This window comes from Gymnodraco acuticeps, unplaced genomic scaffold (assembly GCF_902827175.1).
Source record: "Gymnodraco acuticeps unplaced genomic scaffold, fGymAcu1.1, whole genome shotgun sequence".
NCBI classification, from domain to species: domain Eukaryota; kingdom Metazoa; phylum Chordata; class Actinopteri; order Perciformes; family Bathydraconidae; genus Gymnodraco; species Gymnodraco acuticeps.
This window is the reverse complement of record NW_022990558.1, coordinates 741039-758210: the sequence shown is the minus strand read 5'-3', so window position 1 is coordinate 758210 and position 17172 is coordinate 741039. Positions and strand designations below refer to the sequence as shown.

Here is a 17172-nt window from a genome sequence, read left to right as displayed (position 1 = left end):
ATCAGCGGATCAGAGAGCAAACAGCTGCTGCCATCAGTGACCAGCCCGTCACAAGAGAGTTCTTTGCTGAAGTGGGGATTTGGAAATGTGGAAACATGTGATTAATCACATGTGTGCTCAGCCAACCAGAGACAACTCTTTTTTTCATTTTCTCTTTTTGCAAAGGTCTACAAAACTACGTTTTTAAAGAGTATTTGTATTTTTGTGTTTGTTTTTTTTAATATTAAGGAAATTCACACATGAAACTAACACAAGTTCCCAATAGTGGTAACTCAAAAAGAATGTAACTGGAGCAAGAAAGACAGTCTGCTTCTAAGGACATTCAAGACAAATATAAGAAGGGACATTTAGAAACATGTTGAAGTGTAAAACAAACATGTGTGGGAAATAACCTTGTTTAAATGTACCATCATTTATTCAACATCCACTTTCACTTTCTTTCTCGCACTTATTTTATAATTATTGATTTTTATTATCTAATGCACCTTTTTTTAAATTATATATATATATATATATATAGTAACATTTTCCTGTTGTCTTTATTTAAAGTGAACATAGAAATAATTACAGTTCGGAAACTAATATGAACTTCTTTTTTCCCCTCATACGTGTATGATAATTGACCCTTTAAAAAAAAGTCGGTTCATTTTAAGTAAACATTTTTAATGTCTTTTAATGTCTTAAATACGTTTTACTTTTGTTTAACTGCATTTTTTTACTTGGAATACCCTAAAAGAAGAAACCCTGTTTTTGGAACCTGAGGAAGACAACAAAAAAGGAAAAAAGGCAGCAGGAACATCCTGAATGTATCTTAGAAAAAGTACGTAAAGAAAAGTTATGTTCTTAAAATATACTTATTGTTTAAAAGAACATGGGTGTTTCTCAATGTCGAGGACGCTTCCTTGGTAGGACATGTCTTCTGAGTCAGGTCCTTCAGAAACGAGGCAAGAATCCTTCCTAGCCTCGGAAAACAAAGAATTGTGGAACAGGCTAACAGGTGTGCAGGTGTGCGTCATATGCGAGGCCCGCCTTAAATGGAGCACGGTTTCCGCCAAAGATTTGGGAAATTCCTCCGTGCGCAAAGCATTGTGGGGATTTTAAGACCGCGGAGGATACACATGTGTGCAGCCTCGAAATTTCCCGCAACGAAGGACGACGGCCTCGAATTCTAAGGATCCTGGACATTGGAACAGTCCTTCGACGGGACTCGATGAAGTAGCATCCTTGAAATAGTGGCTCTGGAGGAGCCTTCCTCGACATTAAGAAACACCCCATGATTATCATCATATTTCATATTATATTAGATGCAGTCTTTGTAATGGGCTCTGAACCAAACATAAAGAGCTTGTGATTTTTCTAAAATCCAAACTGCACTCACTATTTTATATATCAATGACAGATTTGTTTAAAAGTCAATACAATTGACAAGAGAGTGAATATTATACTTACATTTTGCTTCTCCTAATCAATCAGTAAATAGGCAACTGTTAGCTAATTTTCAAACGTCATGACGTAATAATGTCTACAGTGTGTTCTGCTGCCCCCTAGTGGCGAAACAACTATTACCACTGCTTTAAAAAAAGAATACATTACCACATAAAAAAAGATTAACATGATTTTTGAATTGATTGAGTATGCGAAGCATTTTTGCTCTACTCTTGGTTCCACAATTGTTTTTTTATTTGAAAAAAAGGCAATGAAGGCAATGAAACAATGTGTAGTTCATGAAAATTAATTTAAAATGTATTATTAGAAACACACTGAAGCACCTCTGTGTGCATGTATATTGTAACTAGAGCTGAGGAAACAGCAAATGAAACAGTAAAAACATATTTATTGTACTGCTGTTTCTATTATACTACAATTGTGCTTTATTAATTGTTATGTTATTAGTGCTATAATAAGATCCTAAAATATGATCCTCTAAATCTCCTGATGATCCTAGAATGTGATTACATTTAGAGTTAAAGGAGGTGATTTGAAACCATATCTACACTGACTTATACATAATCAGGTCAACTTTTGGTTGAGTGCTTATCTTTGTGCTATTCATTAAATTACCGCTAAAAGTGCAGAACATAATGATACCAAACTACATGTGTGCTATTGATTAAAACCTATGTTCTGCATGTTAGAGACTTAAAACCTGGATAGTAGATAACACTTTAACACTAGGGCTTGTGCTTTGGAGCAGCAGCAGCAGCAGTCTTTAGTCTGGGCAGTTTGTCTCCTTACTGCACCCCCACCAGCTCTGTGATCGGCGGGGCAAACACCATCAGTTCCTGGTATTTGTTGAAGAAAAGACGGAGGCGGGAGAAGTAGCTGTCCTCCTGGTACGGGAGCTTCTTTTCCGTCAAATACTTGGAAACAACCGGCTTCACCTGGAAAGAGGAGGAATATATATATACAAGTCACATGTCATTTCTTACTAACTAAGAAACAGTATCTACAGTAAATAGGCATGCAATACTACAGATGATATGAGAAACAACTGTATTTGTATTGTTGAGCAGCAGACAGAGTGAGAAGAGGGCACACATTAAAAGTCTAGGGTTCAATCACAATAAGGTGCAAATCCAAAAGAAAGGTGAAAATCAATGAGACCCACTACAAAAAGGACTACATCAAAATCTTAAATTACTTTGTAACTGGAATTGAGTTACTCTCTACTTTCAGATATAAGTGGTTATAAGTGGATATTTAGTTTAAAAACAAATACTTCAGAGAGTATTGCTCTCCTATTCAGTTGGATGGCTCCCAAAAGAGATTTCTTTTTTAAAAAGATTCTGACTTTAAGTCTGAGCTGTGTTATTTTTTTAAATATTTTGGTTGCAAAATGTGTGTTTAGCTAGACATTGCTAAAGTTAGAAATCCTCAGGACCCTTTTCTTTTATCAAGTAATTGTTCCTCGGGGATGAGGGGTAATTCTTTTGGAATCAGAATCCGATTTATTGCTAAGAAGGTTTAAACGTATAGGAATTTGCTTTGGTGTTTATGGAGCTTACATACGCAGAGTAAGAGGGCTTAAGTTGTGAGAGAAGGACCAAAACTAGTGTCAAGACTATTTTACAAACTATTATTGGAATAAATTGATTGGATTCTGAAGTTGATTTAGATTTTCTGTGTCATTTTTGCCCTTAAGTAAGACTTAGTGCTTTAATTAAATGGGTGTTTTTTATTTAAATGAATCAGGTTTGAACACTTGACAGTTCATAACAAAGAACTGGCAGGCAAAACGCTACATTTAGACGGATAGCATAATTGCAAAAAAAAAGGTATATGTTCAAATTAACCAATTATTTTTTGGATATGGGCTATATGAACACTAACAGTGTGCAGGGTATTTTTTAATTCTGTTTTAAACATTTAAATCATTCACAAAATACTTTTGTGGTTAGCTAACTGACCGTATTATACAGCGTTCAGGCACATGCCGATGGGTTGCACCTAAAATCGGGGTGGTGTTGTTCGCACACGCTTAAATCCCTGCTCAAATGTCCTCAAGAGAACTCACCATGAGGAGTGAACTGACATGCATGTGTAATATCTGTGGGTGTGTTTGTACAGCCTCCTCTACAAATGATGGCCCACAGAATAATAAAGCTCTGTGAGCCCAGGGAGATTCAAAATCAATATCAGTGTTGATCCATAATATTTGCTTTAAAGGTGCCTGTCATATCTACTGTAATATATGAGTGTAATTATCGTCACAAATAAAACATTTGATTTCCTGCCAGATGTTCTTTGATAAAGATATTCCCTAATTATAATACATTACTTAGTATAGGCATTCATAACGTAATTATTGATACATAACTGTAAATTATTTTACTGGGAAATTATACATTTTAAAAATGTGTTCCTGTACAAAGTATTTGCTTCGCATGCCTTGTAAAAACACAACTAATTGCCCAATAAAAAATATTATAATATTAAAATAATAGTAATACTCATATTATAGGCAAAGAAAGCTTTCATATAGACTATTTCAAACATGTTATAAGGGAAAACCTATTGTAGTAGGTTGAAACACGTTTAAATTCATATGTAATGAGTGACAATCTACACATAAGTACTTGGTAATTAGGCTTCTGTTTTAGCTAAATACATATTGATTTGTCAGTAAATGCTAAGCAATTATTCTAGTTGACAATAAAGTTGCTTTTTGTTAATTCTCACCTTTTACTCTCAAGTAAATAATTATCTTTTTTTGTGACATAAAGCGTAAATCTCCCTTTGTGTTGCAAAACAATTCTCTAGATCTGCAGTGAAAGTCCATCTAACATGTGCAAACTGATAATATATAATGACTTGGGGATTAAACTTCACCTTTAGACACATGTTATCAGAGAGGAAGGGGAAGAGATGGTGCTCCACATGGCAGTTGATAAGCGAGTGTCCGAACATCCAGTCCAGCAGGGAGTTACGCGGCAGGTTCAAGACCCCGTGGGTCATCTGGTAGATCCTCTTGGGTCGGCTGGTCGCAGAGAACATGTGGAGGCCAATGTGCTGTCAAGAACACAATGTTTTAGACAAGTTGAGTAATAGTATATAAGAAATTACATTGGTTAGATAATTTGTTGACCACGATGTCCAGGTTTACAATGTGTACAAATTTGTAAAACGTGTTTTCTCCAACATAAAGAAAGAGTTTTAGTACACAATGTTTACAAATGAGAGACAAGGTTATCGTCGGCTAAAAGGACAGAGTAACCTTGTGTTCAGGGGGAAAAGATAGGACAATGGCCAACAACAGCACCGGGATCCAGGGGAGGGCAGGTTGTCGTGACCCCCCAAAGAGAACAAACATTTGCCCCTGTTAGACTCCTGACTTCACACTGAGAACATGCCTTTTCTAATCCACCTTCTCACACTTTGATCAGAACAATGCACAATGACTTGCAGCACTCAGACTCCATGTGGGAAATCATGCATGAATTGTTCCTTTTTATCCCTTTAGTTCACTGGCTGGTCTGATCTATGGGAACACAAGGCTGCGCTGAAAGAGGTGCACTCATGACTGTTTGGCATGAAATGACCCAACCAGCATTCTTCACCAAATCTGTGAGAGAGGAATGTATTGCTAGCAGAGTAGAAGTTTATGTGGAAGCTGTTCTGGAGAGTTCATTTATAAATCATAAAAATCGAAATATTATAAAATCAGTATATCTATATTTGTCAAACAATTTGATTAATCATTATGTCATTTTCAACAGATGATCGCGACTTTTCATTGACTAGCAGGTTGGCGCATTTTTGGAAAATATTGGCAGGTGATTGGATGAACATACTGTCTAGCAAAGTCTAACGCAGGCTAACTTCAAGCAACCAGTCAAATAAACTAATTAGTGCGAATGCTGTTTACAGCATTCACACTATAGTGCTTCAAAACTTTATTCTTCCCCTTATTATTTCAGCCAATACTTTGGCACTCCATAACTTCACCTTATTTTCAGTTACAGAAACCATTCAAATATTAAACTATTCAGCCTGTTCAGGAATCGATGGGAAACCTTCAACTTTTTCAAAATATGTTATACTTTTTGAAATATTCAGCTTTTTAAACTCTTTTTTTAACATTGAAGTCAATGGGAGATGCCTTCAAATCCTGTTTTCCTACACTTTGCGCCAAATGCATCTCCTTCCACATAATTTCAGCCAGACACTTCATTCCAACTTTCAAATGATCACAATACCTTCAGCTATAAAACTTGTATAAAATAATTTTGATATCTTTTCAACTTTTTGAGATATTGAATTTGGAGCTTGGTAGAGAGGCATTTTTAAGATTTTTACATTAGAGTGGATGGAGCAGCTCATTAACTCTAGAGTGCTTTGATCTCAAAACAGAGTGTTTTAAACTTGCCATAATTCCCAAACCCTACACTCCTCAGACATATTTCTTCATGAAAAACGTAGGAAAACCTCTCCTAGCTTGGAAAATTAAAATAAAATAAGAAAAAATATTAAACAAAATGCCTCTTGAGGGCATGAAGAGAGAAAAAGTCCAGCTAGCTCCCAATGGATGTTAAATTGTTCTGGATCTTTCTTCAGAGCAGAGAGTACACTTTAGACAAACTGCTCCCATCTCCACATTTTACACACAAAACCCAAAAAAACAACATATTTCAGTTCATTGGGGTTCCCTGATGCTCACGGTCTGCTCATTTTTTGATAAGAGCCATAGTTTTTGAACAGGTGGCAAAATTGTCAGATATAATCCTCAATGCATTCTTATGGGACTCAGTGCTGCAGTTGGTTGTCAAGGTGTTGCTGGGCAGATTGGAGCCACACACACGTGAGTCACATCATCCAATCAGAGCAGACACCATGGGAACCTTTGATCTCTGGGTTTACACCATGGATGTATAATAAGAACTGGATACAGCGTGGGAGGCGGGGCCTCATTCATTCCTATGAGAGCTGCTCATTAGCGCATTATGATAAAATGGCCCACCTTTTGAGAGAGTGAAACGTCACAGATTACCCAGCATGCCTGAGAAGTACCCGTATGTGCGCTCATAGAGCATGCGCAACTTTAACCAAAATGCTCGTTCACATCAAGCACGTCAATTTGCGTACACGTAACAGCACCGCGCGTTCATGACAGCATGGTAATGGATGGTTGTTATCATGGATTTGATATGAACGAGGCGGCAGTTAGCAGCTAGCGGCTAGCTAGTAATGATGCTAATTTACACATCAATCGTTATGTACTTATATTACGCTGTAACAGGATCTAGTGATATCCAACAGAGCTTCATTTAGCATGCAATAATTATTGCACTGTATATATATATATTTATATAGGACTACAGTGCAATAAGCTTCTTAGTGCAATACGAAGCTACAGGGACGTTAATAATGTCGGTAATATTAACTTTATTTAATACAACATTTACGGTACAAGATTTAATCATACAGCCCATGTAGTATGATAATGAATTACAGCAAACATGTGCAATATATCCATTATTACAGCTCCGTGGGATGGCAGTAAGACGATATGGATCCGTTCTTATTGTGCATCCATGGGTAAAGATAAACGCAACTCACATTGGTTTCTCATACAGCATCTCTGTAAACTACGTGTATTCACTGAATTTCACTCTGCCTTTAACGGCTCGTTGTAGCTCCAATGGCTCCAGCCCGACCCTCCCTGTGAGCACAGTGTGCTCTGATTGGTCGGGACACGTAACATGAACGTGCCGGGCGGCGCGGTCCCGTGGGCTAGATGCGCGTTCATAATGCAGAGGGAAATAACTCTCAGAATAACGTTATTAGCACATTATTACAACTTGAGGAACGAATGTTTTTAATAAGGGCTATACAAGTGTTCATACTGGGTAGTTTATTTAGTTTAAAAAAAATTATCCAACGAGTTACAGACCACTCTTTCCCCATGTAGGTCAATGGGGAAAAGTGTTTCCGGGCCTGGCAACCAAACGGAAGTGTAGTACCGCCGTTTGGCCAGCACGAATATTTTCATCTGAGTCCGGCGCACTTCCTGGGGGCTTGGTTTACACACACAGGTGTTTGTAAACATTCAATCACTACTGCTTACATTTAATATCTTTATTTAACTCCTTCAGACTCATTTCAGCTGCAGGAACCATTCAAATATCAAACTATTCAGCCTTTTCAGCACATGATGGGAAACTTTCAACTTTTTCAAAATATGTTATACTTTTTAAAATATTCAGCTTTTTAAAGTCTTTTTTTAACATGGAAGTTTTTGCAATACATTTGAGCTGTAACAATTAACACACACACACACACACTCCCTCTCTCTCTCACACACACACACAGACAGACAGACAGACAGACAGACAGACAGACAGACAGACAGACAGACAGACAGACACACACACACACACTCTCTCTCTCTCAAACACAGGCACACACACACACACACACACACACACACACACACACACACACACACACTCTTTCAAACACAGACACACACAGACAGACAGACAGACACACACACTCTCTAACACAGACACACACACTCCCTCTCTCTCTCTCACACACACAGACAGACAGACAGACAGACAGACAGACAGACAGACAGACAGACAGACAGACAGACAGACAGACAGACAGACACACACACACACACACACACACACACTCTCTCTCTCTCAAACACAGGCACACACACACACACACACACACACACACACACACACACACACACACACACACACACACTCTTTCAAACACAGACACACACAGACAGACAGACACACACACTCTCTAACAGACACACACACACACACTCTCTCTCACTCTCTCTCAAACACACAGACACACACACACAAACACTCTTTCAAACACAGACACACACACACTCTCTCTCTCAAACACATAGACACACACACTCTCTCTCTCTCAAACACATAGACACACACACACACACACACACACAATCTCTCAAACACAGACACACACACACACACTCTCTCTCTCAAACACAGACACACACACACACTCTCTCTCTCAAATACACACACACACACACAAACACACTCTCTCAAACACAGACACAGACACACACACACACACACACATACACACACAAACAAACACAGACACACACAAACACACTCTCTCAAACACAGACACAGACACACACACACACAAACACAAACGCACTCTCTCAAACAGACACACTCTCTCAAACACAGACACACACAAACACACTCTCTCAAACACAGACACACACAAACACACTCTCTCAAACACAGACACACTCTACATATTCAGCTTTTTCTGCATTTTCAGCCATAAATGTTCACAGTTTACAGCATTCGCACGAATTTTCTGCAAGAAATGCATTTTCTAGTTCAATATTTAAAAGTCTTGAGAAGGGCGAAAACAGTGCTATTCTTTGCTCCTATATCTGATAGGAAATACTCTCGTTCTGATATATCTGATACTATTGCAACATCTAGGCTAACCATCTTTGGAGTTACCATTTTATTTTTTAAATAATCAGATGTCTTCGCTCACCTAAATGACGCATTTAGCTATTTAAGTAGCTCTTCACAGGATGCTAATTGAAACGCTGACAAATGATGATACCTTAAGCCTGATAAGTTGGATTTGTGTGTGATCTAATCATATTGTGAGAAAGTAAATTAGTTTGGTTCGTGAGTGCACATTTAAATCCTTGAGATTGCCTGACTCAATTTTCATCTAGCGCCATCACCGTGTCAAAATTAACAAATGTTAGCATGATAATAGCATTTTGAAATTATAATAATGCTGCACTTTATGCCTGCTAAACATCAGAAAAGTATCATTATCATAATCTCTATAAACAGATGTGAATCTGTAGACAACTGAGCAAGATTGTTGGAAGCAATTTGGCCGATCCGTGTTGAGAGCAAAAAAGCTTAATGTGCTGCCTGAAATGCAATCTCATTGGCCAAAGTCTGATGATGAATTAGCTTTTTATTAGCTCCGAATTAGCTTGTTAATGTAACAAGTGTGAACATTTCCGATCTTGGACATTGGGTTTCAACTCCATTCTCTCGTTTCAAGTTGTTTACGGACTGTTAACTACAGAAACCCCAAACATATGGCCCCTTGCTCATAGAGGTTTATCATCGTTGAACTGTTAGCAAATGGGTGCCAATATTGCCATTATTATAGTAAGCATGTTAGCATGCCGCTGTTAGCATGCCGCTGTTGTGTCCAAAAATACCCTTACAATGCAGCTAGCATGACTGCAGACTCATCCTTGTTTGAGGATGTGCACTGAACATGTAAAGCACAGGTGCCTCCTGAAGGTATTTCTCACCTGGAAAATGTTGACATGGATAAAGGTCACAGAGAACATTGCTCTGCAAACAAGCATACAAAGCAAAGCGCTGAGAGGCGACAGGAATCCGGAGACGTGTATCAGCAGCCAGTACTGGGAATACAGGCCCAGTGTTACCATCAGGACGGTCCGGACCATGACAGCCACAGAGTTTCCTCTGAGGTGAGCTGCAAAGCCAGAGAATCACATATATGAGAATAAAGTCACAGCTAAGTGAGAGAGGCGAGGTAGCAGAGGAACTTGAACAGGATCAGAGGGTAGGAAATCTCAACTTTATGCTGATAGTCACATTTAATGTTGAAGTATTTGAGCAAACTCATAAACTGTCTGGACTTCTTTTGGTGCTTTGGCGCCTCTTACCGAGTGCAACAAGTGGAGTGATGATAGGCACGGCCAGGGGTGCTATGAACAGGTAGACAGTGCGAGGCAGGAAGGGGGCCTTCCACACGCTGGAGTCCCCCAGTCCAATGACATTAGTATGAGCATGATGCATCTTAATATGGCCTTGAACGCCGGCTTGCGCTGAGAATGAGCCACAGATCTGAGTGGATGAACACAAGCACAGATGGGTATGATTATGAACATCAAACAACAAAACCATCACTGATGCAACTTGTAAAACAAGCAGGGAAATACATAGGCTTTGAATGGTATTGATGGACTTTACCCTAGTTTTGTAAGGCTGTTTTGCTGTGTTTTGCTTTCATAAGCAGCCAATAGGGGGCAAAGAACAGAATTCACAGGTTCAAAGGTTTACTGAATTGATTATTCTAGCACTGGGACAATGAATGTTTCAATGCCTCATTTGTTGTTGTTTTTTCATGGGGATATGGATAAGGCCTAGTTAACATTTCTTTAAACCCTATTAACCTTTAGTGTCTTGCAAAGACTATTGTTGTTTTTAGAACATTGTCTTTAATTGATTTTGTATTTACAGTTTACAAAGAAGAAATACAATCTGATACATGTAATCCATGACTCCTTAAACCTGTTAACAATCCCTCGGCATCCTCTGTAGGTGCATTCAATCACAGGAAATCACATTACACCTCTCAGCTTTACAACAGAGGGGTTTCTTCATATTTATTTGATAGCTTGGTTTATTTCTGATGTATCCCTAAAAACATGCAGAAAATGTAGTTTTTTTATGGCTGCTGACAGTATATTCTGATGTAAAGTGGGAATACAAAGACATGTCCAGAGCTCCCTTTTTTATAGTTCCTTGTCTCTAATATGTTAACAAAACAAACTGTTGAACCTGCATGCCTGTATGCAAATGAGCAAATATTTATTAAAAATAATGTCTCATTTGGATATATAAATACAATATAGGATAACTTGTAATACAATAATGTTTTGTCCCGAGCATGTAATCAACTGGGGAAGTTTCACTATAACAGCTGGGAGTTTGGTGAATTAGTCTGCCATAAATACAATACGTTTATTTACTTTCCTGCATGAGAGTTGGATAGGAAGATTGATAGCACTCTCATGTCTGTGCGCTAACATGTAAACAACAGTTAGTTAGCGTAGCATAAAGACTGGATTTAGGGGGAAACGGCTGACCTGGCTCTGTCCAAAGGGAATAAAACGCTCCCACCGGCATCTCTAAATGATAAACACTGTACATCTTGTTGGTTTTATTTTTAGAACTAAGTAATTATAACAGATTAGGTTTTATGAAGGCTAACATTTCTTGGATCTGGCAGTGACTTCCCGGAGTCAACGGCTGGTTTCCAAGAAACCAGCAGAGCCAAGAATGTCCGGGACATAACGTCTCTGTAAACCTTGTCTTTTGTGTATGAACAGACTAAACAAACAAGATATGATTGTTGAATTACTGACCTTTAAAGGTAATCTGTTACACTACATTTGGACACGGGTTATCTGGTCCCCCTGTTTGCAGGCTTCTAAGCTAAGAATGTTGCTGCTTGCTTTAGCAGATGGTTCAGAAATGAGATATCACTATGAGAGACAATTTCATGTATCTGTGTAGCTTTCTCCACTTTCCTGTTCCCTTAGACTTAGAGACTAGCAACAGATCCCGAGTCTGTCACTCCAAGAGAAATAAATGTGAACACAGATTTTAGCTGATTCTTGCGACCAATGTGACTAACAATTGGGCCCATTTTCACACTTCTCAATATTCTGACACTAAAATGACATTTTTAGGACGAACAAATTGAGAGAAAATTAACTCTGTTCGAGACCTTTCTCTGTCCAAGCAAGGTAATGTTCGCTAACACCCTTGCTTACCTATTTTCAGAAAATAAATGCTGCTGTTAGCTGTGAGCAAAAAAGTCTAAAAGACTTGTCTTGGCACAGTTTATAATGCATTATCTTGAGTTAAAAGCACATTTTCTTCTGCTACATATCTTCTTGTTTAACTCTTAAGTTCCTATCGCATTGCCACTTTAGCAGTAGTATTTTCATCACTGCAACAAAGCTACAGTGAGAATAAGCTTCAAGTGTCTCATCATAATCTGTGGTTTAAAATTATTTCTGAACATCTCACCTCGATAAAGAAGACAGCCCAGACCTTCGCCCAGGCCTGCGACTCGCTCAGGGACCCGTGGCTGGCCAGATGTGTCCCTTTGAAGGTGATGACAGCATGAGCCATGCCCATCAGCAGCATGCCCGCCGAAAAGTACAGAACCTGAGAGGAGCCCAGCAGCAGGAAGGCTGCAACACAGAGCACAGGGACCTTAATCTATTTGTTTCACTTTCTTTATAAGAGGTATGGGACACTTATGGAAGAGTAAGTGGGCATGAGGAGAAAACATTTGACAAAGATACATTTAAAAAAAAAAGTTTGCATATAGTGTCTATATGTGAAGACTAAAGTTTTGGACCTGTCTGCTGCATTCGACACGGTGAACCATCAGATCCTCCTTCGCACTCTCCAAGAATTTGGAGTTTCAGGCTCTGCACTTTCCCTCCTCACCTCATACCTCAAAGACCGTACCCACAGGGTAACTTGGAGAGGGTCCGAGTCCGACCCTTGTCAATTAACTACAGGGGTCCCTCAGGGCTCTGTTCTTGGTCCCCTCCTCTTCTCCTTGTACACAAACTCGCTTTGATCAGTCATTAGCCCGCATGGTTTTTCATACCACTGCTACGCTGACGACACCCAATTAATTCTGTCCTTTCCCCGCTCAGAGACCCAGGTCGTCGCACGCATCTCTGCTTGTCTAGCGAACATCTCTCAGTGGATGTCTGCTCACCACCTCAAGCTCAACCTTGACAAGACTGAACTGCTTTTCCTTCGGGGAAAAGATTGTCCCACTCCCCATCAACAAAAACATGTGGGTTTGCTATCCTGGCTCCAAGATGGTGGAATGAGCTCCCCATTGTAATCAGGACAGCAGAAAACCTGCACATCTTTTGGCGCAGACTGAAAACTCATCTCTTTGGACTCCACTTCGAGCGATAGAATTACTAACAAAGCACTTTATACTAATAAAGGACTGGCTTATCTAAAGCCAGTTGAGTAGCACTTGAAATGTTTTGGCTCTATGAAACCTGATGTACTTATATGATTCTGTTTTCTTCAAGTTTATATCTTGTTGGTTGAATGCACTTATTGTAAGTCGCTTGGGATAAAAGTGTCAGCTAAATGCAATGTAATGTAATGTAAAAAGTCGAAACTTCAGTATTAGTGCCAGGCTTTTAAGTCAGTATGACAAAACGTTTTGAATGAACAATATGAAAGTTTGGGAATAAAGCTGCCGTTAGCTCTTATACTGAAAGTTTGGACTTTATTTGCAAGATTCAGACTTGTTCTTGACAGTTCCACTTCACAAAACTTAAAATGTTTAACAAAAATGTTCCTCCTTTTGACCACCTTACACCTGGCACTAATAACCTTCCGTAGACTCTTGGCAAAAGTGCGTAGTCATAACAGACTAAAGGACCCACACTGCCAGGATCAGTGTTTCTGTTATCAGTGAGCATTAAATGCAGCAGCGGTGGGACTTTCAACCATGACATGCAGGAAGATCAGATGAAAGAAAGTAACTTCATTCTGCATCTTTCACACCTTTGCATGACGACATTGCCGTGAACAGTTATTATTTACATATATCTGATTATTTTCCTGCATTTATTGTATTCCCAGGGTTTTCTTAATTGTTTTGTCCTGTATACAAGTCAGATCATTCAATCCAATATTCTCAAACATCAAAATATTAAAACTCAGCTCAACTTCCTGTCAGCAAATTCAGTTTGATGATACAATTATTTACGACTAATCCCTTTAAATAGTGAATGAAAAGCAGCCTCGATGTAGCCTCACAGATTTACTCTTTAATTTTACACAAGCAGCCGGTGAGGATCCTTTGTCTGAATTTTACCGCCGGGTTTTGTGTTTCCCTTCCTTACTCAATAAAATGGTGCTAATATACTACACCTCCTATTTCAAAGCAGACTATTTTGAGGTGATAAGTCACGGTCTGTGATACACAATGACAGATGCCTCCTTAGGCTCACAGTGAGATTAAAACCCCTCTCTAGGGATATTAAAGATAGGGATATGCTGTATGTAACTCACTAATTATAAAAGCTGAAGAAGTAAAGTAGTAAAAATACATTCACGTGTAAATGTACATTTCTGCCATAGTCTCTCAATAAAAACAAAAACAAGACAGTGTTTGGTTAGCGTTAATTGTCATAATGGCACTTCTCCTTCATTGTTCATCATTCAGGATGATTTGACCAGAAACCAAAATATCCACAGTGATCCTCTCCAAAACAAACACTCTCAGTAAAGCAGCTTCACTTTAAACATCAGTGTTTCAGTGGACTGCTAGCTAGCCGCTACCATTAGCTTAGCTTGTTTCTCTGATAACTTAAGATTCAGGCTAAAATCCTTCAGTCAGTCAAAAATACATAGTTAAAAACAACAAAGATTTAAAATGTACAATAATAATATGGCCTAAAACTGGATAAAATGTTACATTTTGAACGCCTCTGACAAACATAACGCTGATGTAGGTCAAAGGGGATACAACGTCATTAGTAGGCTAGATCAAATAAAACCATTGCATTTTTATTAGAAATACAGATTTCTATTGCTTATAAAATTGTTGGATATCTAGTCATCTTTAAGATCTTTTAATGAGGACATTTTAGGCAAGGCAAGTTTATTTATATAGCACCTTTCAACACAAGGCAATTCAAAGTGCTTTACAAAAAATGAAACTACTATCTAAATATTTTAGATATTGAACCTTCAATTTATCGTTTTAGACGTATTTTTTATTTGTATTTAGTGAAGCAAGATATGTCACTATAGGGTGACATAATAGGATCAACATTTATGGGCAAAACAAAAAGACAAAAAAAAGATAATAAGTTTAAGACCTAATGGTGGGGGGCGGGGTGTATTAGTGAGGGTTCAAGGGCACTCTATTGTGTAGGGCTTAGTGGGATAGAAGATCCATAGTGGGATACATATATACAACATTGTATTTTCCTGGTTGGAGTGGCTAGTCCCAGCTGAATGCTGTAGTGATGTGTTAACTGGCAGCCAGTCTACCAGTCTAGATTACAGCTGCAGCTTGAACCAGGTGTCGTCCTGCTGCTGGGAGCTGTCACTTCCAATGATCGAGTGACATGAGTCACAATAGGCACCAGTCCTAATGAGGTCAGTAACATGACCACCAGTGACCCAGATACAGGGATCCATAGGATGCTGTGAATATGTAATGCACTGATGGATAACAACACTGTTGGACTGAGACTAGAGAAAGTTTAAAACATGATTGATACAAAAATAACTATGTTTAAGATGCCAAAAATGTTTTTAAATTGTCTTAAAGATGAGTTGCTAGCTTTATATATACAGTCTATGGTTGCTAGCCTATTTTGGACTTTAGGTGATTGTTAGTATACATTTTCCCCCAAGTTTTTTTGGTCATAATAGTCTATTAATTAATAAAAGAATGGACAGACTTATATTGAAATAGTCCTTAGTTAAAGCCGTTGATAGAAATATCTTGTAATTAAAATCAACATTAGTTAACATCAATATGATATCTGCAGTCCAAGTTGATGTGTCTATCTTTTGTTACATAGTCCAATCCATGAAAATAAAAAGATTTATAGAAATAACAAATTAAGATAAACAATAACATGTACAAGACATCCTGTATAACGTGTTACAGTACTTATCATCACCCCAACATTTAAGATGAGACACTGATGGAAACTTTCTTCAGACACTGGTCAGTTTTAAGGATTTGAGCACTTTTGCTTTCAGACTAATGGAAAAAGAAACATCCAAAATACTCATCTGAACCTGAACATTTATCAAATGTTTAGATTTATGTTTGAGAAAAGAGTGAACAATAGCATATTTAATAAAATAATACCATACATGCATATTCAAACATACGTTTTCAGAAAACCTTTAATACAAAAAATGCTTGTCCCAATGAAAGTAATCAACCTGGGAAATGTCATAATGATGTTCGTTTGATTTTTCACCAAAGCATGCCTGAAGTCTTACCCGGGGCCAGACAGAGGAATGCTGCTGCCAGGATGCTGCAATCGATCCCTCTCCTCTCCCACCAGCTGCTCTCTTTCACAACCTTCTGCACCAGCTTGGTCAGCTCCATCATCAGCGACTCCTTCTCCCCCTCTCCACCTCCTTGCCCTTCATTCTTCTTCCCCTCTGAGTCCACTTTCCTCTTCACTACCATCTCCCCCATCCTCTCCTCTCCTTCCCTCCACTCCTCTGGTACATTCTGCATGTCGGCTCCCGTGCTGGTGACCGGCTCACAACAAGCTCACCATGCGGTTAGTGTCCTCTTACAGCCGGAGATAAACTGCCTGCACGCTGCGCCCTGAGAATAAAGTCCACACATTGCGAAAGTCCTTATTGGTTACACGAGCATTGTCAGAGAGGCCCAGCCCCCTTCCTTCTGCTTCAATAGCTCCTGCACCCTCCTCCTCTATCACCTCACCTTTCCCCCCCAGTCAGCTGACTCCTGACGCAATCCAGAAGCATCCGAATGTGTTGTCCCACTATACCCAAAGATGTAATGTGATGGAAATCCTTGGAAAATCCTGTCGCAGGCTGCCTCACAAAACTGCAGCTGCTCCGCTCAGAGTGGACCTCTGCCTCCTCTGAGCTGTCTCATACATTCTGCATGCGGCTCACCCCCCCTGTGCTTCTTTGTGTCAGCTCCCCTCCCCTCCCATCTCTGTAACCTTGGCAAATGTCCTGGGAACGGAGAGGGAGAAAGGAGCTGATTAACAGTGGCTGTTCAGTAGTTTCTTCACAAGGAGAAGGTTCAGAACTGAAAGGAATAGATGCTGATTGTGCAAGAATGTGTTCT

At 39.0% G+C, this 17172-nt stretch overlaps 1 protein-coding gene across 1 annotated transcript; it reads right to left on the bottom strand.

Moving 5' to 3' along the window:
- Positions 1-1656: 1656 nt before the first annotated feature.
- On the bottom strand, positions 1657-17172 carry fads6 (fatty acid desaturase 6). The gene is made up of 7 exons (XM_034227484.1): positions 16798-17172; positions 16341-16677; positions 12348-12514; positions 10193-10373; positions 9812-9999; positions 4330-4509; positions 1657-2381 (listed from the first exon to the last, which is right to left on the bottom strand). The coding sequence occupies exons 2-7, from the start codon at positions 16582-16584 to the stop codon at positions 2232-2234; spliced, it is 1110 nt and encodes a 369-aa protein (XP_034083375.1). The 5' UTR covers positions 16585-16677; positions 16798-17172; the 3' UTR covers positions 1657-2231.